The sequence below is a fragment of the Hibiscus syriacus genome, unplaced genomic scaffold, assembly GCF_006381635.1.
Source record: "Hibiscus syriacus cultivar Baekdansim isolate YM2019G1 unplaced genomic scaffold, ASM638163v2 tig00110258_pilon, whole genome shotgun sequence".
NCBI lineage: Eukaryota > Viridiplantae > Streptophyta > Magnoliopsida > Malvales > Malvaceae > Hibiscus > Hibiscus syriacus.
Genome location: NW_024062649.1, coordinates 153388 through 174984, shown reverse-complemented (window position 1 = coordinate 174984; position 21597 = coordinate 153388). Strand labels below are relative to the sequence as shown.

General features: G+C 35.5%; 3 protein-coding genes and 1 pseudogene across 4 annotated transcripts; 2 read left to right on the top strand and 2 right to left on the bottom strand.

Moving 5' to 3' along the window:
• Nucleotides 1-1729: 1729 nt before the first annotated feature.
• LOC120115096 (protein GAMETE CELL DEFECTIVE 1, mitochondrial-like) lies at nucleotides 1730-4671 on the bottom strand. Its single transcript, XM_039135845.1, is given in 4 exon segments — nucleotides 1730-2176; nucleotides 2759-2948; nucleotides 3948-3992; nucleotides 3994-4671. Coding segments are annotated over 4 exon segments (1002 nt in total). The 5' UTR covers nucleotides 4542-4671; the 3' UTR covers nucleotides 1730-1957.
• A 3066-nt stretch (nucleotides 4672-7737) lies between these two features.
• On the bottom strand, nucleotides 7738-12900 carry LOC120115095 (TBC1 domain family member 13-like). Of its 2 annotated transcripts, XM_039135844.1 has the most exons (10): nucleotides 12494-12900; nucleotides 12310-12402; nucleotides 12071-12175; nucleotides 11515-11667; nucleotides 10561-10659; nucleotides 10317-10445; nucleotides 9602-9781; nucleotides 9281-9397; nucleotides 7955-8154; nucleotides 7738-7916 (listed from the first exon to the last, which is right to left on the bottom strand). In XM_039135844.1, exons 1-9 carry the CDS (start codon nucleotides 12818-12820, stop codon nucleotides 7990-7992), a joined length of 1368 nt encoding a protein of 455 aa, XP_038991775.1. In that variant the 5' UTR covers nucleotides 12821-12900; the 3' UTR covers nucleotides 7738-7916; nucleotides 7955-7989. The 2 variants fall into 2 exon arrangements, with proteins under 2 accessions (XP_038991775.1, XP_038991774.1); XM_039135843.1 differs by having other exon boundaries at nucleotides 7738-8154.
• Nucleotides 12901-13270: 370 nt separating this feature from the next.
• LOC120115165 (protein IQ-DOMAIN 14-like) lies at nucleotides 13271-14096 on the top strand. The gene is made up of 3 exons (XM_039135936.1): nucleotides 13271-13285; nucleotides 13424-13618; nucleotides 13701-14096. The coding sequence occupies exons 1-3, from the start codon at nucleotides 13271-13273 to the stop codon at nucleotides 14094-14096; spliced, it is 606 nt and encodes a 201-aa protein (XP_038991867.1).
• A 1948-nt stretch (nucleotides 14097-16044) lies between these two features.
• Nucleotides 16045-21382, top strand: LOC120115080 (annotated as a pseudogene).
• The last annotated feature ends 215 nt before the right edge of the window (nucleotides 21383-21597 follow it).

Sequence of the window (21597 nt, the reverse complement as noted above, 5' to 3'; positions counted from 1 at the left end):
GACAGTGATAAATATTGGAAGTTAGCAAGACGAGCCCATACGCTGGAGTGCATATTTGATATCAGCTCCTCTGTCAGAAATAAGACAAATCCCATCATCTATATCCTACATCACATGTGATAGAAAGTATGTTTCTAAGTTAGTAAGGAAGAATTTCCAAGAGTTTATATCTTTTTTTCTATAATTGCGAAGGCGATAAGAATAATTTTTCTATTGTCACATTGTGCAACTGTCAATAATATTATTTGTGTGTATCGACCATATAAGCAAATGTCGTCGATTTGAACAATCGACTTGGAGTGTCGGAATACATTAATGCATTGCATAAAAGTCCAAAAGAGCCAGTAGAAAAGTTCAAAAAAATTAATAAAATAAAATAACTACTTAATTTCCAAAAAAAATAAATAAATAAATTGAAATATTCATAAATATTCATAAATAAAAACATTTATATTTATCTCATTCACTTCATTCTCCGCATTCTAGGATAGGTTCGTAAAATTTTCATCTAAAAATTTAATTTTTATTTTTTCACCATCGCATGCATCATCAGGCAGATCAATTTCGTGTAATACCTGACATACGTTTCTAGGGGCGCCGACAACACCAATAATAGATACTCAAAATGACACAGAAATGAGGCAACAAGAAGTTGACATATTAAGCAATAAACTTTGGGATTTGAGGTTCAAGAGAAATCAAAGTGCTATTTGATATTCAAATTACGATTATATATATATATATATAAGGCGTGTTAGTATATATAGGTTTAGAATAGGGGAATATAGAAGGAAGACTAAAGCCTAAAGGGATACGACTACGTTGCTTTTGTAGGGTAGTAATGAGCCGCAAGATTGCCTTTTGGGGTTTAGGATTTCCTTTTTGTGTAAAGGGTTTGGCGATGCATGGCCTCTTCAATAAGCAGTTCTTTTTGCTTTGGGATTTGTGCAGGTAATACCGTGACACTTAATGTATGGATTAGTATTTAATATTCATATATCCTTCTCAATGTGAGTGACCATTTCCGAAATAAAAAAGGAAAGTGTAGGGACGTAAATGAATTGAATTTAAATGTATAAAATTATAATTACGTTACTTTCTATATCTAAAGTTTCCATATGTAGTTCGTACTTTTTACATCATATTTGTCTAACGTTGACAAACATATTCATTTGGTTGTTTGTTAACGTGTTAAGAAAGATGGTGAAATTTTATCACTAGTCCTAAAACTCCCTTAAATTTCACAATTTAAACTCTAATGTTCACATTGTATTCAACTTAGTCATAAAAGAAAATATAAGAAAAAAGAGAATCAAGAAAACGAGTTTATAAATAAGTCGATAGAATAATTGGTTCGTGAACATAAACGAACATAACACACCTCTATTCTTATCCGTTCTTTTATTAAATAGTCAAAAACATTTTACTCATACACGTTTAACTTAATAAGAAACATAAACAAACAATTTGCGAATAATTCATCACATTTTATTCATTTACCCCTCTAATCGACTGATTAGAAATTTGATGTAATAAATAAATTACTAGGTCGGAGCTTAACACCTTATTTAGAGGTTTGAGCTGACTCGACTTCCTATAAGATCGGTTCAATCAATCGGTTCTGATTCAACTTCGATTTGTTTTGTTATTCCATCCGTAGGAGATTGGCCAGGGCGCATGCCTTGATGCAAGAATCTCGCAAGTGCTAATCAACTTTCAAATTCCAACATGGCCTAAAGTTCCAATTTTAACAATTACTTGAAATGATGTAAAGGTTCAAACTTTAACCTCAAATTGAACTTCAAAATTAGCATAAAGTGCTAATGGTCCCTGTATATGTTTGTTCCTAGAAGATGCTCACCTTTCCGATATAAAAATGACACCAGCTCGGACTCTAAATCATACACGCAGAACATGTCGAGGACAAGCACGATCTGTATATGGTGGAAAACGATCATCATGGAAGAATTCTGCGTCTTCGGCGGGGTGTCTCTCGTCTTACATAAATTTTCTCCATCTCATTGAGTGGTCGACTTGATCCGTCTGGTAAACTTACAAACTTCCACCCACCGCCACCTCCACGTTTTCCTTTTGCACCCATTTTCTCCACTGTGAAATACCAACCTTCGGTTGGACGCCTCCGACTATATTTGTGTCGCTTTACTTGACCAGCGATCTATATATAAACAAGACCAGATTGGCATTAATATAGACTACAAAACAGGATTAACAGAAAGCTAGACAGTCTAATTCCGTATGTCAAGTGAAGTAAACATAGATAGAGAAATGCAAATATCATCCTTTGCCCTACCGGCCTGTGTTATATGTGTATCCCTATATGTTACTGAAAACACGGTTCTCTGGGTGGATCCATATATCACCTTTGGCCAAGGGAAGGAAAAAAGTTAACCTAGCCATTGAAAAAACAGCTCCTGGTTTTGGGAATGTCCTAGGAAGGAAGGCAATCTCTCACACGAAGATGGATGGGCTTAATCCGAAGCCAAATTGTTACCATTTGAATAAAAGTAGGGAAGGTGGTGAACATTTGTTCAATTGGTAGTTAAGATAGCTACTCGGAGAGAAGAGAACCGTTGTGAGAGAAAAGGTTTCACACAAATTTTATCAATTAGTTCCGTTGAGAGAGAGAGAGAGAATGTGACAATAAAAAAAGTTGCAAAATAAAAATGTTGCAACACGGAAAATGGCAAGTGACAATTTGTGTTGCAAAATAGAGGAAGGGAGTACAGCAGCATCATACCTTCATTTTATTGAAGTTAAACCTCTGAACAAATTCTTCATAAAGCATATCATCCTCTTTCTTGGAGATCTCATAATGATATTCATCCGGATCCTTGGTGGTGCCATCCCAACCCTCGGGCATAACCTTGTACTCCGGTTTGTATCGAAGGGTTGCTACATGGAATTCCCGATCATGGGCATTTAAAAGTCTGCAGCAGGAAATACACTTACATTCATAACTATGATATCACCACTTTTTAGTTATTTATACACTCTTTATACCTACAAGAACTATTTTCAAGTGCAAAAACACAGCATATATAAATACAGGATATTATAGAAATTGTCACAGAAAGGGGGAACTACCCAATCACATGAAAAGAATGAACAAATACACACACACACACACATACATACAGAGGGGGGACAGAGAAGAGAACAACTGTATGTGTGCAAGATGACAGATTGAAAAACGACATCCCGAAATTTCAAGAATATTAGTTAGCATGAGTACATAACCGAATAATTTCAACTACACTGGAATCAGGCAAAAGAAATCCTAATCCTTTTAAAGGTTCTACTATATTCTCACACTGTATCAAAATTATCAAGCACGGACATCTATGACCAAGTAATTTCAACAATCAGAAGCAATCTTCACCAAGAGACCAAACAACACTGAAGCCAGAGCCTAATTATATTGTTCTGCCTCATTTTCTTGAAACACACCCGGACATGTATATGGAAATAACTCTCCAGCACCCTCCAAATAAAAGATAAACTCAGACAAGTTGAACATACCCGTGCAAGACATATATCCATTTCCAACACTAACATCAGAGTCTAACTAACATACCCTAGAGCAAAGCAGCAAGAAACAGTGGACACGATTACTTTCTACACCTATCAAGATTAGCTTAACAATGTAACAGAACAAGCTATAACAAAAAATGAAACCCGACAACCTAGAAGTAAAATGATATAGGATGCACCAATGTTACACTTCCTCTCATTCTAAACACCTATCATTATCACTGAGCAGACCACAATTCTAGCAGTATAAGGTTCTACAGTTCAGTGCATCAAACAACCATTTTTATCACCTTAGACTCATCAAACAAATGCCTTCAAACACGAAACCATAATAGAATTTTTGAACACCGGGGAGACGATAAAACGGAAAAAGAGACAAGAACAGAGGAAATTACTCAGGGCAACTGTCAAGAAGCACCTCGACAGAGTCATCAAGAGGAAGAGCATTTCTCTTCCATTTCCTCCTCATCTTTCTTAAGCCAAAGAATAGCTTCCACTCTCTGTCGCATAATCCTATAATCCTTAGCCAATTTCTCAACAGTATAAACCTCGGGATTCTCCTTATGCAAGCGGTACATTTCATCCTTTTCAGAGTTCTTAAGATAAGCTCCTCTAGCGCCAGGCTCAAGCACTTGCTTCAACAAAACGCTCGTTTCGAGGAATCGCTGATCCCATCCATCGACGAACCGCTTGAACGTCCTGTTATCTTCATTCATCTGTTTAACAGCGCCGTATACATTCTCAAGATCCGAAACCGGTGCGGATTGCTCGGCAACTCCACTACTCTCTTGGGGACTAATGGTTCCATCAAAATGGTCCTTGGTCAAGCGACTGGACCACGAGGAAGCAGTGCCCCAACCCAGATCATCGGAATCATCGGATTTTAAACAAAAGGCGCGTGAACCCAATGCTCGAAACGGGTCGATTTGAAGGGATATGGGTTTCTTCGCGGACGAGAGACGGGATATCAGGAGGCGAAGATTTTGCATTTTAGCAACCAGTTTATATAACAAGCTTAGCTGCACCCAAAGATTCAATAAAGCAAAATTAGTACCTCAAATCTTCATTGATGTGAAAGTAAGTGATGTGAATAAGGAGAAATGAGAAGAAAGAAAGGCTTAAAACCCAGAAATTTAAAATAAAAAGGAATTAAAATGAGAAAAAAAAAGGGGGATGAAGAAACCCTCCAAAACCCTACTTCCTTTGAAGTTGGTGGAGCAGACACCAGAGTGGTGTATGTAGTCCGGGTTGGATTTGGGCTGCCTTAAGCATTCTTAATATATGGATAGTTGAATTTAGTTTTGATTATTTATACTATAACCTTTTCTAAAATTTTAATTTATTGAATTTTAATAGAAAAAGTTTGTATCGTTAACAGGTTTCAAATAGCAGTCGTTGTCTCGTTTTCGATCATTTTAGATTAATCGTGATTGTAGCCGTCGTGAGTGTTATTACGGTCGTCGCGGGTGCTATTGGGCGCTATTGCGATCGTTACGGGTGCTATTGGGCGCTATTGTAGGTGTAGCGGATAACTCGGACGGTGACGAAACTATTATTTCGCGGACGAAATTATATTTTCAAATCGTGATTTGAAACCCTGATTGTTAGTATTGTCATATTATGTTTGTTTAATTTATTATAATAATATATTAACTTTAAATTTGTATTTTAATATAATAAACAATTATGTGTATGTATGTGTAATATTAAGAAGGGTAAAGTACACAAATGGTCCTTTAACTATAAATATTATCTTATTAAGTCTCCTGACTATTAAATATTAAAAAATGATCCTTTGACTATAGGGTGTTGCTTTATTGAGTTCCTCGAATATTAAAAGTTACAAAATTGTCACCCAACTATTCATTATGTTTCAAGCTCGTCCTTTTGTGTTAAAAAATTAACGGTCGTTTAAGCTGGAAGTTAACACTTTGATTGAGATATGATAGAATCTGATCTCATAATCTCAACAAATATCATATCTCAATCAACATGTTAATGTCTAGTACAAACAATCGTTAATTTTTTTAAAATGACAAGTTTATTTTGCTGCAAATCTTGCTTGTAATTAATTGTATTTCGACCTATTTCGATAAATATAGGTGCGTGGTATAAGATGAACTTTAAGCTTATCCCGCAAGTCTATTAACAGAACACACACAAAATATGTGAACATAAGGGATCACAATTGTCTTCGTTTGATCAAGTTAGGGATGGACATGGGACTCCAACCTGACGGGTTTTGATTTGACCCGATCGAGTTGGGTTTTTAAAAAAATTCAGGTTCGGGTCGGGTCGAGTTTTTTTTATGTGATGTTCAGGTCGGGTTCGGGTTTAGGGTGAAAAATACCCGATCCGAAAAAAATATAATTTTAGCTTATATATTTTATAATTATTACAATAATATCCCTCTATAGTTTTTTCAATTAAGTCACTAGTTTTATTGAATAAAAATAATATTTTTTTATTATTTCGGGTCGGGTCGGGTTTTTAAGTTATGTATCAGGTCGGGTCGGGTGAAATCTTGTTTTGGTCGGGTCGGGTCTCGGGTGGAGGATTCCTTGTTCTCGGGTCGGGTGGACCAAAAACCCGACTCAACCCGACCCATGCCCATCCCTAGATCAAGTATATCTAACAGTGGAGAAGATAATGAATTTGCAAACTCTGGAGTATAAGTATATCTTACCTCCATGAATTGCACGATAAAATCGATGAGCTTTTGTTTCTGCATATCTTCACAGTGGTAGTTTGTGATAAGGAAACTGATGTCATAGCCCTGCTTAATGAAGCAATCGATTGAAAAAGAAACGAAAATCGCCTTGAAAATTCACTAGCACTTTAAACTATGAAGAAATAGAAGAAATTTTTGTTTACATTTACAATAAGCCTGTGTCATAATCCCAGAACATGCTTTACCAACTTAACAAAACAGTTCATCACGATACTATTTACTCTGCTCGCTGTTTCGCGCAATTAACAAACGTTGATTATAACTGAACTTAAAGTGTTTCCGGAATAAGTGTCAAAACAATAATAAAGAAAAGGAAATCAAGTTATACATAAGGCAGCCACAGTTCATGAATGAAATCAAAACTTAAGAGCCATGTGCAGATATAATCAGGGAGTAAAGAGACACCAATGCTAAACAGGTTTAAGAGGTTAGTGTGTATTAAAAGGAAAGAATTAAAAGTATTTACCCACAAGTGGCAAAATGTAGTGATTGCCATGATTGCTTTTGCAAAAAATGTTGCACACATAATCATTCCTCAAGGCAAGTTAGTTGCTTAATCACGTCAAGTTGTCAAGCAACATAACTTAGACGACAAATCAAGTGTCGACTACGAGATCAAAATGTATGTACATGTACTGGTTTTCTTCTCAAAACTTGAAATGCTTCTGCCCTCATTGACAAAAATCTAAGAAACTTTTTAGCTACTATATTTTTAAGTTCATCGTGCATGTGATGCTGTTTATTTAATCTCAAAGCAGGAAAAACATTCAGACCCTCTTCACAGCAATTATCACTACCAGGCAAAAGAAACATCCAGGGGAAGATTATTTATTTTCACCTTGAGGCTTACCCGTAGTGAATTGATAGATGTTTCTAGTAAGCATTTCTCGGCCTCATTTCGACATATCAAAACCTGCAATTGCAAATGCGATCAATATTCATTAAGAGTAAAAATTCCCCTTCCCCTCCCCTAGGTAGGAATTGTTATATATATATATATATATAATTAGATTTCTGAACATTTTGTAGGAGATGCTGAAAGATCACTAGAACAAATTGGTTTGGAGCACGACCCTAGCTTTTAATTGGGAAGGTAAGTCCTACCACTGAGATGTTATTTGTTAAACGACTGAACTGCCCCCCTAAAAATGAAAGAACCTTAGGTATTGTATGATGTCTGATATCTTTAGAATTACGATGATGATGCTTATTCGTTTTATTTCCTTGTATGCCAAATATTTATCGAGTTGTATACGACCAGCCTTCCTTGTTAAACTTTCAAATCGATTAGCAATGTTACAAATGTAAAAGAAAAGCCAGAATGACCTATTCCGCCGCTCGACTTAGTTCAGTCATTTTAACCCTTAAATTTTTACACCAACACTTATTTCGTTAGCAATGATAAAAGGGGTGTGCAATGTTATGCAAGCAAAACCTAAATCTGTAAAATTCAATCCACCACAAGAAAACAAATGCTACATAACTCTTTCCACTTCAATACAACTCCAATGGAGCATAAACATAAATGTTATCCTCCTCTGCCTGCGTGTTAGCTCTTACTCCCAGCCGATTTACACCCACCAATTTACTTTACAAGCATCGATTCTTTTCCTTTTCTCTCTCAGATCAAAGAACAAAAGGGTTCGAGGCGAGGTACCGATGATTTAAAAGAAAAACGACATGAATACGTGGCTACTGAAAGCTTTTTAGCCAATGGCTTGTGACCGCAACTTGTTCGCAACATACAACAAGTGACCGATGTTTGCCGAGGGATAGTTTTGGAGAAGCTTAAGATTGGAAGTGAAATCGCCCGCTAGCAAGCGCTTGCGTATGAGAATCAACATTGCACAGCATACCCGAAGCAATGTCTCCTGCAAATACATATGCATGTTTGATGTTGAATAAATCCAAATCCAATCTAAAACAGTGCAAAATCAACTGTTAGTTTTGAAAGTATAATATTAAAAAGGCTTAAATGATAAAATAGTGCATCAACTATATCTCTTTTTCGATATATAATGCCTCAAGTTTTTTTCCCTGTTCAGAGTAGATGCTTAGATTTCATTATGTTATCATTTTAAGATCGAATCGTTAAAATCCGTTAAAAACCCAACACCCAATTATTACTTGACACATGACAATTTAATTACCTTTTATCTCTTCAAAATAAAAAATCCTAAAATTTATAATTTCTGAAAAAATCCCTAAGATCCCATCTACCGCCGCCAAACTTCAGGCCACTGCCGCAGCAATGAAGTCTCCTCTAAATGCAAAGCCCAGTTCACAACACCTCTCATCCTTCCGCCGCATTTGTCCTTCATGGCACCTACCATCGTTCTTCATTAATTTGTGTCACCTCATTAGTCAATTTACAGCGACAGAAGAGTGGGGAGTGGGAGTCCAATGACATAAAGGGTGGACACCGTGGACGGTGATAGTTGATTCCACAGTGGCAGACGAAATTTAGGTATTCTAGGGTTTTGTAAAAATTTAGGGATTCTAGGTATTTTGAAAATTAAGGATTCTAGGGTTCTTAAAAAAATAAAGAAAATAAAAAACTAGGCCACATGTCATACAATCATTGGGTGACAGATTTTTAACAGATGTTAATGGTTCTACCTTAACATGATAACAAAATGAAACATTAGACTTAGAGCAAAAAGAGGTTTAGTTTCGACACCTATTTGTCAATTGAGACTATTAAAAAAGCTACTTAATCTAACAGCTTTGTTTATGTTCTTTCTTATACCTATCCCTAGATGCGAACCCAAGCAAACCTTAATTTTCAAGAGAAATGTTGATTTATGTTAAGGTGTTGCTCAAGTATAAATTAAAGCTTCGGGTGTACGTTAAAGGTTAAAGTATTTATTTACAAGTTATATCGTTAAGGATTTTTTAGGCACATAATTATATAATAATTGGAATAATTGAGCCAGCAAACGGACAAGATTTGAGCACAAATTCTAGAGGTAAGAGAGGTTAAATTTGTAATCATACCAGAGGACCTTCAGGGTCACTAAGAAGCGTGTCCCATATGTGAAGGCTATCCGCAAAATTGAATTCCTGTGTCAAGAGCAGAGTGATCCATCGGAATGCGTAAAACTGGGGATTGACCTGTGATATGCGTACACAACGGTTACATTTAAGCCATACTAATTACTATGACAAGAAGCAGAAAATTACAAAGCTGAAGGGGTTGTAGCAGCTTGCTGGTAAGAGGAAAGCGTGAGTCGAGAAATAAAAGATGACGAGGACGATATGCAAAGAAAGTATCCATTAGCTAAAGAAGCTGGTTTGAATTTTGCACTGATATCTTACTTTAGTTGTGACCTCTAGATGCCGCCAAAGCTCTTCATCATGTTCCTTCAGAAGTTGTGACAACCTAGAGATTGTGGAACGAATTCCCACAATGCTGTTGTCAAGTTGCTGGCAGAAATGATCACGGAATCCACTCAATAACTCAACAAAACAAAAGAAAGTGTCGGCTTCGGCAGCAGCCTGCAAGACTTAGAATATGGAAAATGTTGAAGAAAATACTTAACCGATACTTCGATCATAAATCATAATAACAAAGAAATTTATCTATGTTATTCTCTATGGCTATCTATTGGCATATGTACTATACATTTTGGTGCATATGACATATATGTGTCCGCGAAGTTGATAATAATAATGATATAAGAACATCACCATATTGTTTCCAAAAGGCTGCAATCTATTTGAAAGTTTTATTTGTTACAATTTTTTTGGCTCTGCTTGGTATATTTTGATGCTTCACCATTAGATTAATAAATTTTTCATCTTCAAGCTTTTCAATACCACGCAGAGCCTTTGGGTTGCTTGAGGCAATAAAATGGATGGATTTGCATATGAACAAAGGTTTAAATGGGAATGACACCAAACAGACGCTTAATCGTATTCTTTATACTTTAGTATGTAATTTTTTTACAAAACCTGGGATACAGATAAAGACAAACACAAGCATGTTAGAGATTTAACATAAAAGAACTGGGTAGGGATGGTAAGATCTTACAGCCATTTCCGCATCAGGGTCATTCTTGAATACATAAAATAGAGGTGCCAAGATTTCATTCATCCCTTGAACATATCTTATACCCGGATTTAACTTGGCAAAAACAATTAATATGTTTCTCAATGCATCCTGAATAAGCAAGATGCATATAAGTAAAAAATTATTTCTTTTCATATCCAAACTTAAGAAAAAAGAGCGAAACAATAAATTCACACGAAAGAGTAAAAGAAAATAAGATGCTTACCTGGTTAGATTTTGCAAGCTGTGAGTCCCCAGAGAAAAAGAGCATGTCTGGATGAGTGCGCATCACATCTCTGTCAATCTGTTCTATGATTTCCGAGTCCTACAAATACCCCCGCCCCGGAAATAAAAATTAAGAAAGTTTGAGATCAATAAAATCTCCCTTCATAGACTCTACTAACAACTGAAAATTTGAACTCCTTTACATTGCTGTCACATATACTCTAGAATAAGAACATTTGAAATAATACTCAGCTATAGTATGCTCAACTAAGCAAATGATGGAAACAGAGTTGGTTCAGTTGCATGGACTAGGGGCGAGAATTTGGTCGAGTTGACGAGTCCTATTTTACGATTCAAACTCGAAATTTGAGTTGACTCGAATAACTCAACTCAAAATTTGAGTTGACTCGAATAACTCGAAATTTGAAGGAAAAAACCATTTTTTAGTTGAATCGAGTTTTACTCGCCCCTAGCATGGATTGTGCTATCCCCTCCCCCTCATTTAACTTAGGTTAGGGCTTCCATCAATAGGAAGTTTACATGCTGTTGTCTTTCCTACTACATTGCTAAACAACATTAACAATATGAATACTAAATCCCAGTCGTTAAAAATAATTGAAAGATCCAAATTCTAGTGCCATAGAAGTTATTATTGGTAAACTAAAAACTAAAGGTACATGATAGATACTGCAAAGCTAAATTTCTCCAAGGCTGCCTGTTGTGCAAAATGGCTCAGAAGTAGCTAACATGAAGACTACTAGACTGGCTCATGTTTTCTGGCCTAAAAAAGAAAGAAAGAAACACTGGCTCATGTTCTAAAACTTAATTAATTCAAACAAGAATAAACAATTTTATATATTGTTTACATTTAACACATTCAAGATTAGAAGTTTGAAAATATGAGATGAAGTATGGCTTCCAGAAACTCATCATTCCAACGAGTCTAAGAACGTACTTGGAAGAATTGATTCCAGACACTGCTTTTCCCAAGGCTCAAAGGATGCTCTCCATGAGTTATTTGTGATCTTGATAGCAGACCCCTGCTCTCAGATTTTGATTCGTCATTGTCACACGTCACAGACTTCCCCAGCCTCCTTGTGATTTCTGACTGACTAGCCACAGAAACATTCAGAAACTCCAAAATTCTTACAGAAAAGAAGGAAGTGAAAGACGATGACCGCAAAAGATAACACTACTTTTCAGGATGATAAATTAACTAGAGCAAAGCCATTCATTATTAGGAGAGAAAACAACAGCCAGCAAGAGATGGCTAAACTTCACTTTCTCATTAAAATATTCAGTTGCATGTTCTAGCTCTCTGCTTATATCATTTTTTCTTTTAATTTCTTACCCACTTCATTATAGATGCTGTTGAAATTTACATTAGAATTAATCAAAGCAACTAATAATATCATATTACTGGCACTAGACAGCCACAAAATGAATGTCATGGTTTGATACTTGGTCATATACACTATTTTATCAAACAAAAATTAAAGAAAATGACTTACAGGATTCATCAAGAGTTCTTCCTTAAAATGACTGTACTGAGACCTTTTCTTAGCTAATTCAGACGACCATTGCCCACGTTCAGGTGGTAAATACCCTAACAATAACTGCCACAATAACAAAACAACTCGTATTCACTATTAATCGAGAAGATAATCACATTTTCCATGTAATTTCTGCATTTTTCAGATTTCTCAGCAAGCAAACAGAAAAAAAAGGGAAATGGGAAAAAAAACCCTACCTTCCACACAGTAGATCTAATTCCTGCACCATCAGGAAACCCCTGCGACGCAATCCTCCGCAATTCCCACATATTCATAACCTTCTTAGACAACTGGAAATAAATTGGAAATTAGAAACAAAAAAGGACAAAAATAAGAGCAAAAAGAAGAGAATCAGTTAGCAAAGGAGGATAAGTTAAAAACCTCGGATAAGAGCTGAGCCTGACGGGAGATATCATCGGGAGAAGCGCCAGAAGAGCCGCCGTTTTGATCATTACCACCGCTATTGGTGTCACTATTTTGATTAACTGGATCTCTGGTTTCGGATTTCGGAGTAGGCGTGGACTGAGGTTTCGAGGCTGCGGCTGCGGCGGGAGGAGGTGCCACTGGCGCCGGAGGCTGAAGAGTTGACTCGGAAAAGGCGCCGGAAGCGGTGGTGGGAGAAGGAGAGTAGCGGTTGAGGCGATCGTCGGCGGGAGTCGCGGACCAGAGCGAACTGTTGAGCCAATCAGGTACTCGCTTCCTCACCATTTCAAGATTGGAATCAAGATTGATCTTCGGGAAATCAAAATCAATGAATTTATTTATTTAAAATTCGAGAAATTTGTGAATAAAATAGGGATTTGTTTAAAGTCGAAGAACGTTTTGAGTTTCGAGGGCTTCGTGGAGAGTGGAGGAGGAAACGAAAACTAGAGTGACAGAGCCGTGATAGAGTGGAGGTGAAGGACCAATGGGGAAATGAATATTTTCATTTTGGCATTTCATATTTTTAATTCAATAATAGAATTAAAAAAGACGTTTAATTGTCATGTAATCAACAGATTAAAACAATTTTAAGTTATTTTAAAGTGATGAAGTTTTAATTATAAGGGTAAATTTATAAATAGTCCCTAAACTTTTAGAGCTTTTGCATTTTGGTCAGCCAACTTTTAAAATTTACAACACAATCATCGAATTTTTAGTTCGTTTTCAGTAAGATCCATGGTGTTACCTTTTGTTAGTTAGGGCTGACGTGGCATGTACCTCCCTCAACTCTTCTTCTTCAACAAAAATTTAATCAAATACAAAAACCCAAGCAATATATACATAGGGAGTAAAAAAACTGTAGTTACAAACCCATCCTATTGTTCTCAGTCTCGGAAAGCACTTATAGCTTTGAGAGGGCTGATTCGATTACAAGTTCTGGTTAGAGGCTATCTTGTAAGAAAGAGGGCTATCGCAACTTTGCACAGTATGCATGCTCTTCTAAGAGCACAAACATCAGTTCGTTCTCAGCGGATTCGTCGCTCCTTCAACAAGGAGAACTTGTATTGTCTCGAAAACAGGAACGTGAATCCTTTGCAAGCACCACTTGTCGATCTGTTTTCGTCACTCAATATTTGGTTATATTGATGTTCTTTTTCGTTTTCAGGAACGATTTGATGAACCAAGAAGTGAAATTCACAGCAATAGACTGTTTGCATCAATGGAAACCAATGCATGTGATGACAGCCCCAAAATTGTCGAAGTCGATACATTGAAGACAAGATCAAGGTCGCGTAGGTTCAACCTCAATGCATTATCAAAATGCGGGGATGAATTGCCATACCAGACAACATCATCGCTTCTTCCGTGTGCTGTTCGATCATCCACACCAAATCACAAAAATGTTCATGATTTCGAATGGCGTTCCGCTGACAAGGAATTTAAGTTTTCTACTGCTCAGACCACTCCTCGTTTCGGTAATACCACTGGAATTTCAACGCTTGGAAAGGAGAGGAGGTTAAGAAAGCGCTCGGAAAGCATGCACCGAAAGCTAGCTCGATAACTGGAGGTGAGATCATCTTTTGCTAATGCTTTGAAAGAACTTGAAAGGGAGAGAAAAGCACGGTTTCTGTTGGAGAACTTGCGCGGTGAGTTTGCTAGGGGAATAAGAGATTACGAACAGGAGGTGCGGTTCCTTAAGCACAAGCATGAGATTGATCACGTTGATGGAGAAAACCCTGAGCGGCTAATTCTCTATATTTCAGAGGCATGGTTTGATGAGCAGCTAATTCTCTATATTTTTATTTTTTGTAAATCTAACCCCTTCATTTTTTTTTTTCTTTTTTCCGTTACAGCTTTCAATTTATATCAATTTAACCCTTGATTTTTTATTTTCTTGCAATTTAATCCTTTTAATTTAAAATTTTCTTCTTTTATTTATTGAATTTTTATTTTATTGTATTTTATTCTATTATCTAATGTTAACTTGGTTTTTTTTTTTAGGACAATTTTAAATCTGCCAAAAGTAAGTAATTCGGATCAAATTTTTAAATTTTAATTTGACTTTTAATTTTCGCAATTAAGACAACTGAAAATTTAATTGGTACCGAAAGGGTAATACAAGGGTGCTAATCATTCCTTGACTGTAATCGACTCCCGAATCCGATTAATTTCTGGCAAAACGCATATCAGGTAAATGGTAAGTCAAGGTATCCAGTCAACCTAATCTCAAATAATCGGTGGCGGCTCTAACACATCAAAATTAAGTCGAAGCCCGATTCCAGACCCACCCGAATGACGATTACGACAATAATATCATCCCACTAAACCATATTTTGATTAAAACATTGACGTGTCAAGCCTTGGTTGATTTTATCGGACATGTCTATTGATTAAAACATTGAGGTGTCAAACATTTGTTTTATTTGTACATGTCATTTCTTTGATTAAATTGTCAATTAGCTTACTAAGAGTAATATCACCTACAATTCCAATGTCGTTTCTTTGATGAAATGCTAGATTGCTTGTGAGAAGGAATCATAACAATAAGCCAAAGGAGAATCGAAAGTCAAGACAGTGAGTTGTTTGTCTAATACTTCAAAGTAAAGGACGAAATTCAATAAACTGATTAATGCTGAACAAGATATAAAAAGCATTATACCTGGAAAAGATGCGCATCTCACTCCCCTTTTCGATAAAGAAAGGTAGTTCCGTTACGTAAGAAAAACTAATCATTTGAAATCCAACTCCAAATATTATTTTAAAAAATTAGATTATAATCTCGTTGAATGGTTAGAAGGAGTATTATTATTTTAGAGGTCTTCGATTTTTAAACAACTATATCTGTATATTATATGTTATCAATAATTTATAAAGATTCAGAAAAGATATTACCTTTATTATCGTAATTATTAAAACGGGCCGATTTTTTGGCCACCCCACCCCGATGAATTTTAGGTTTTCTCCCGCCCCGGACCTGTCCTGGTTTTTAGACTAAAACCCCGACCCACCTCGATCTGAATTTATTAATATTTTAAATAATTAAAATAAATATATTTATAATTATTATTATATTTTAAATGGTTAAATTAATATATTTTGTAATAATTTTTAATTTTTTTTAAATATAATATATAAATTAATCAGGCCGGGTCGGGTCCATATTTTTCACCTTAAACCTATCCTCGCCTAATCCCGAAATTTTATATCATATAGTCAGCCTCGCTCGAGCCCCGAACTATAAAAAAATTATCTCTATAGGATCAGGTCGGATCGAAACCCGTAGGGTTATAATATTTTGAGCATCCCTAGGTTTAATCCAATATTAATCCATTAATCTTGGTTACTCAATGCAAAAACAGTTTCCTTTTCAGCATCCTTTGCCTTCCTTTTCAACGGCACTACGTATTTTCCATATGATGAGCTCCAAAACGCTCCTATATATACAGCCACAGGAAACTTGCAGCTTCATTGCACCGTATATTGTCACGTTGATTTCGCTCCGATTATTTTCCTTTCTTAATCTTAACATATATAATATATATTATATATAGTTGTCACCTCCTTCCTTTGTTTCTTGAGGTTTGAGATATGGGGTTGGTTCCTTTATTCATCGTTGCAGTATTTGTTTCGGTTGTAATGCAAAGCATAAGCTTTGTTAATGGGAAAGCGATCCCGAGTACAGTTGATGGACCTTTCAAGCCCGTGACAGTCCCTCTCGATGAGAGTTTCCGAGGACACTCCGTCGATTTACCCGACGACGATCCTCGGATTCAGAGGACTGTCACGGGCTGGGAGCCTGAGCAAATCTCGGTGTCTCTTTCTTCAAGCCATGACTCTGCCTGGATTTCTTGGATTACAGGTTATTTCTTCATTTCTCTTTTTTTTCTTTCATTTTTTATTTTATATATTTAATCGAATATTCAATGATCAAATTTGGGATGCATATTTTATCACTTTAAAAAGTTGAAACGATCACCACCCCCATTGAAAAAGTTGCATGTGGATAATGCATGCATATCACAATAATATGTAATATATTTTCAAAAATTAAAGCACGTGAATTTAAATTAAATACTTAATTATTAAATTTTTAAAAATATTTTATATTTTTCGTATTTGTTTTACAATTTAACGGATTTTATAAAATTTAGGTAAACTACTTATTTGGTACCCTACTATCATCTTGTTGTTTTAGTTACCTAATTATTTTTTAAAGTCTTATCTAACGTTGTATTTTTTATTTTGATACTAGTCGTTAAGTTTAGAAGTTGACTTAATAAAAATGATGACGTGATATGAAATAATAATAATAATAATTTGTCCTAAAACCTACACGTTCTATTAAATTTATCCAAATTCAAGTAATTTTAAAAAATGTCAATATTTAAGAATTATTATTAAATTATTAAATCATCAAAAAAATATTATTAAATTAAAAATTACTAGATTATTAATAATTTCAATTAAAACAACCGTCTTCAATTCTAAAAATGTTTATACCCTAATATTAGGTTATATTACAAGTAATGTCCTATAAAATCTTAAGATTTACATAATAGTCTCTAAAATTATATCTAAATTTATAATGGTTTAATATTTATATGGTGAGTAGTTAGTGGTCGGGCGGATGTAGGGTAAGTGGATGCAGGGCGGGTAAGGTCTCAAACCATCAGCTACCTACTACCCACTACCCACTGTGGGTATGACATTTTACATCCACACCCGCCCACTACTCCCTAAATATATGTCCCCATCCCAATTAAAGCGGATATAATGTGAAACCTATGAAATTATACCAGTCTACCATCCCTACATAGAGTCATGTGAGTTGAAGTTAATATTTTAATGATTATGATTTAATTAAAAAAAAGTTTCGTACAGATTTAGTTGATTCTTTTGAAAGTCTTGAGAATCTTTAATTTTTTTTTTTTGTAGTCAATTCACATTAGCTCTTAATTGCTGGTCATTAAACTATATATCTAATCTATATATATGATTGAGTTTATTATAGGATAAAGTGCATAAATATACTATGACTATAAGATATTATTTTACTAAGTCCCTCAATTATTAAAAGTTACAAAATGGTCCTCTAACTATAGTAAGTTACTTTGTTTAGTCAATTGACGATTAAAAGTTACAAAATGATCACCCGATTATTCATCATGTTCTAAACTCGTCATTTCTGTTAAAAATTTGATGTCAATCTGACTTGTACGTTAACCTGCTGATTGAGATATGATAAAATCTGATCTCATAATCTCAAACAACTATCATATCTCAGTCAACAAGTTAACGTTCAACTCAGATGACCGTTAATTTTTAACAAAAAATGATGAATTTGAAATATAATGAATAGTCAGTGACAATTTTGCAACTTTTAACAGCCAATAGAGTCAATAAGATATGGGAATGGAGATTTGCAATGACAAGGAAAGCAATAGGACACTCTTTGATTTATAGCCAACTTATCCATTCAAAGGCCTCCAAAATTATACTTCCGGGATTGTCATCACGCTAGACTAACTGGTTCGTATTTATTGCATATTTAAATTTAAATTTTTTGAGAAATATAATCGTCGCGATACTCTTTTAATCTATCCATATTCGGGTTTTATATAGTCTAAATTTAAATATATTTTAATTATTAGTTTAATTATAATTATAAATAATAATATTTGATTGTTTTTATAAATATATTTTTCAAAAAACTTAACATATATGAAAGAAAATTACAATAGAATAAAGTGACCAAATGGCAATATTTACTTTTTTTATTAAAATTGTGGCACCAACTTTTATATATTATCTTGAACTATATGATGTCCCAAATTGGTTTGCTTTACTTTGGGTACCCATTTTCAGTGGAAATTAAAGTGATAATCATTTTCTTTTTTAGGGCAAAATATAGTATGTTGTCATCAATATATTTTTTCATTTTAATTATCAAATTATTTCTTTTATAAAAAGCATCACCAATATCATTTTTTTATTAAAGTTAAATATTTAATTATGACGTTAATGTTGATTTTTTTTAATTTTCCATGTCATTTTTCTTTCCATATTAGTATTGGACCGGGCCATTTTTATTAGATGACAACACTGTCAATATCTAATTAATCCAAAAAATCAAAGAAAATAAATTTGTATATTTGGGGAGGAATAGAATCAAACCAGGGACCCCTTGAATATGATCAATTTATTTTTTTTATTTTATTCGAATCAATTGACATGTGTTACTCTCTAATTGGTTCAAATAAAATTATTAACATGTCGTTCCTGATTAAAAGATAGAAAATAATATTAAAATAAAAAAATATTCATTACGGTCATCGTTAAATATTTTACGAATGGTGATCGAAATTAGGATGGGCATGTGACCTGAAACTGACGGGTTTCGACCCGACCGATGGGTCGGGTTTTTATAAAAAAAAATTAGGTTCGGTCGGGTTTTTTTTATGTGTTGTTCGGGTCGGGTCGATTTTGGGTTTAGGGTAAAAAATCCGACCCGGCCCTGAAAAAATATATAATTTTACTCTATATTTAAGGATAATTACAATAATACCCTCTATATATACTTTTTTCAATTAAGTCACTGTTTTTATTCAATAAAAATAATTTTTTTTTATTATTTCAGGTCGGGTCGGGTTTCTATGTTATATATTCGGGTCGGGTCGGGTCTCGGATGGAGGCTCTCTTATTCTTTGGTCAGGTCAGGTGGACCAGAAACCCGACCCATGACCATCCCTAATCAAAATAGGGTAAAAAAAAGTAATATCAGTGATGCTTTTGTCAAATGGATATTAGTTTGTGACCAAAATAAAAAATGAAGAAATAGGGTGGCAACCACTCAAGTCATTTACCCTTCTTTTTATGATAATATGATATAGTTTAAAGTTTTACATCATTAAACGAATTAAAAATTTAAATTCAAATATTAAATTATAAAAAAATATCATACTCAGATAATATACAGTAGTCTTGTATTAAAATAAATCATTTACTCCTATTTTTTCACATTGTATTGTATTTTAATTACATTTTGGTCATCTTATTTTGTTACATGAACTCTACAGGTTTGAAACCCAATACCTTACTACTATCAATGTGGAGACCCTTCAATCCCCGCAATGAGCGATGTACATTATTTTAGGACAATGCCAGCCTCTGGTCCGAGGAGTTATCCGGCAAGAATCGCAATCATCGGAGACTTGGGGCTCACGTATAATACAACTTCAACAATCGATCACCTGACGAGCAACAATCCCGACCTCGTGTTGTTAATCGGCGATGCGAGCTACGCAAACTTGTATCTCACCAACGGCACCGGTGCCGATTGCTACTCTTGCTCTTTTCCTGATACCCCTATCCACGAAACTTATCAGCCTCGTTGGGATTACTGGGGAAGGTGAGTTCAGTGATTCTTTTGCGAGTTTAAATAACAGTCGCGACGTAATGTAACGATCATTTTTAATTTAAATCCGTGGTGTCTGCTTGATGTATCAGATTTATGCAACCTCTGGTGTCTAAAGTTCCCTTGATGATGATCGAGGGGAACCATGAACTCGAAGAACAGATCGAGAACAAGACATTCACGGCTTATAGTGCTCGATTCGCGTTTCCATCGGAAGAGAGTGGATCGTCGTCGACGATGTACTATTCTTTCAATGCCGGTGGCATTCATTTCGTGATGCTCGGCGGCTATGCCGACTACAACAGATCAGGTATCATGTATCAAGCACACCCGTGAAACCGAGTGCCGTGGGAGCTAATCTGTATGTTCGTTTAACAGGGGATCAATACCGGTGGTTGAAGATGGACCTCGAAAAAGTCGATCGAAAAGTGACGCCGTGGTTGGTGGCGACATGGCATCCTCCATGGTACAGCACGTACACTGCACATTACAGAGAAGCAGAATGCATGAGAGTAGCAATGGAGGATTTGTTGTACAAATATGGAGTTGACATTGTCTTCAATGGACATGTAAGTTGTTTTGTCAAATACAAATTACATGCACTTGTAGAACTGATCATTATTGTGTGTACTTTTGGCAATGATCAATAGGTTCATGCCTACGAGAGGTCGAACCCGGTGTATAATTACAACTTGGATCCCTGCGGTCTTGTTCATATCACAATCGGAGATGGCGGCAACCGAGAGAAAATTGCGATCACACACGCCGACGAACCCGGAAATTGTCCGGGCCCATCGACGACTCCGGATAAGTTTATGGGCGGGTTTTGTGCGTTTAACTTCACATCGGGTCCGGCAACCGGCAAATTCTGTTGGGACAGGCAGCCTGATTATAGTGCATACAGAGAAAGCAGCTTTGGCCATGGAATCCTAGAGGTATGGACAAAATTGAATGCTTTTACATAAAGAAACTTGCATAACAGATGAATTAACAAGTGAATAATTTGCAGGTGAAGAATGAGACTCATGCTTTGTGGACATGGCACCGGAATCAAGACGCTTACGGGACCGTCGGTGATGTGGTTTATATTGTGAGGCAACCTGATAAATGCCTTGTTGAACCTGAGATGATTAAACTCAAAGTCTGAGACTTAATGATCCCATTTGTTAACAATAATGAATGATACATGCTTGCGTTTTAAATACGATCATGTGAAAGACTTCAACTCCGGTACCGTGCGAACATACACCGAGAGACCTTTCGTCGTGTCTTAGCTCCGGCAGATCTTAATGCGATCTCTAGATCAACCAAAACCAATGTGACATTATCTCAGTGCAGGTTATTTAGTCCAATACCGCCATCTCGGCTGTTAATCGTAGTCGTCGTTGGTACATTCGGGTTGGTTCGTGACCCTGACCCCAGAGACAAGTACCATAGAGCAACATGTTAAGGGACAAGTACCATAGAGCAACATGTTAAGCAATATGAACTACATTAATCCAATGGTTTAAAAGAAACAAAAGTGACGACTGCGTGAGGAAATTTGAAAAAAAAATGAACAGTTAGATGTCAAGATAACATGCAGAGAAACACGTGTCGTGCATATATTCAATCACAACATGCAGAGAATCGAAGGAATATATCAGTA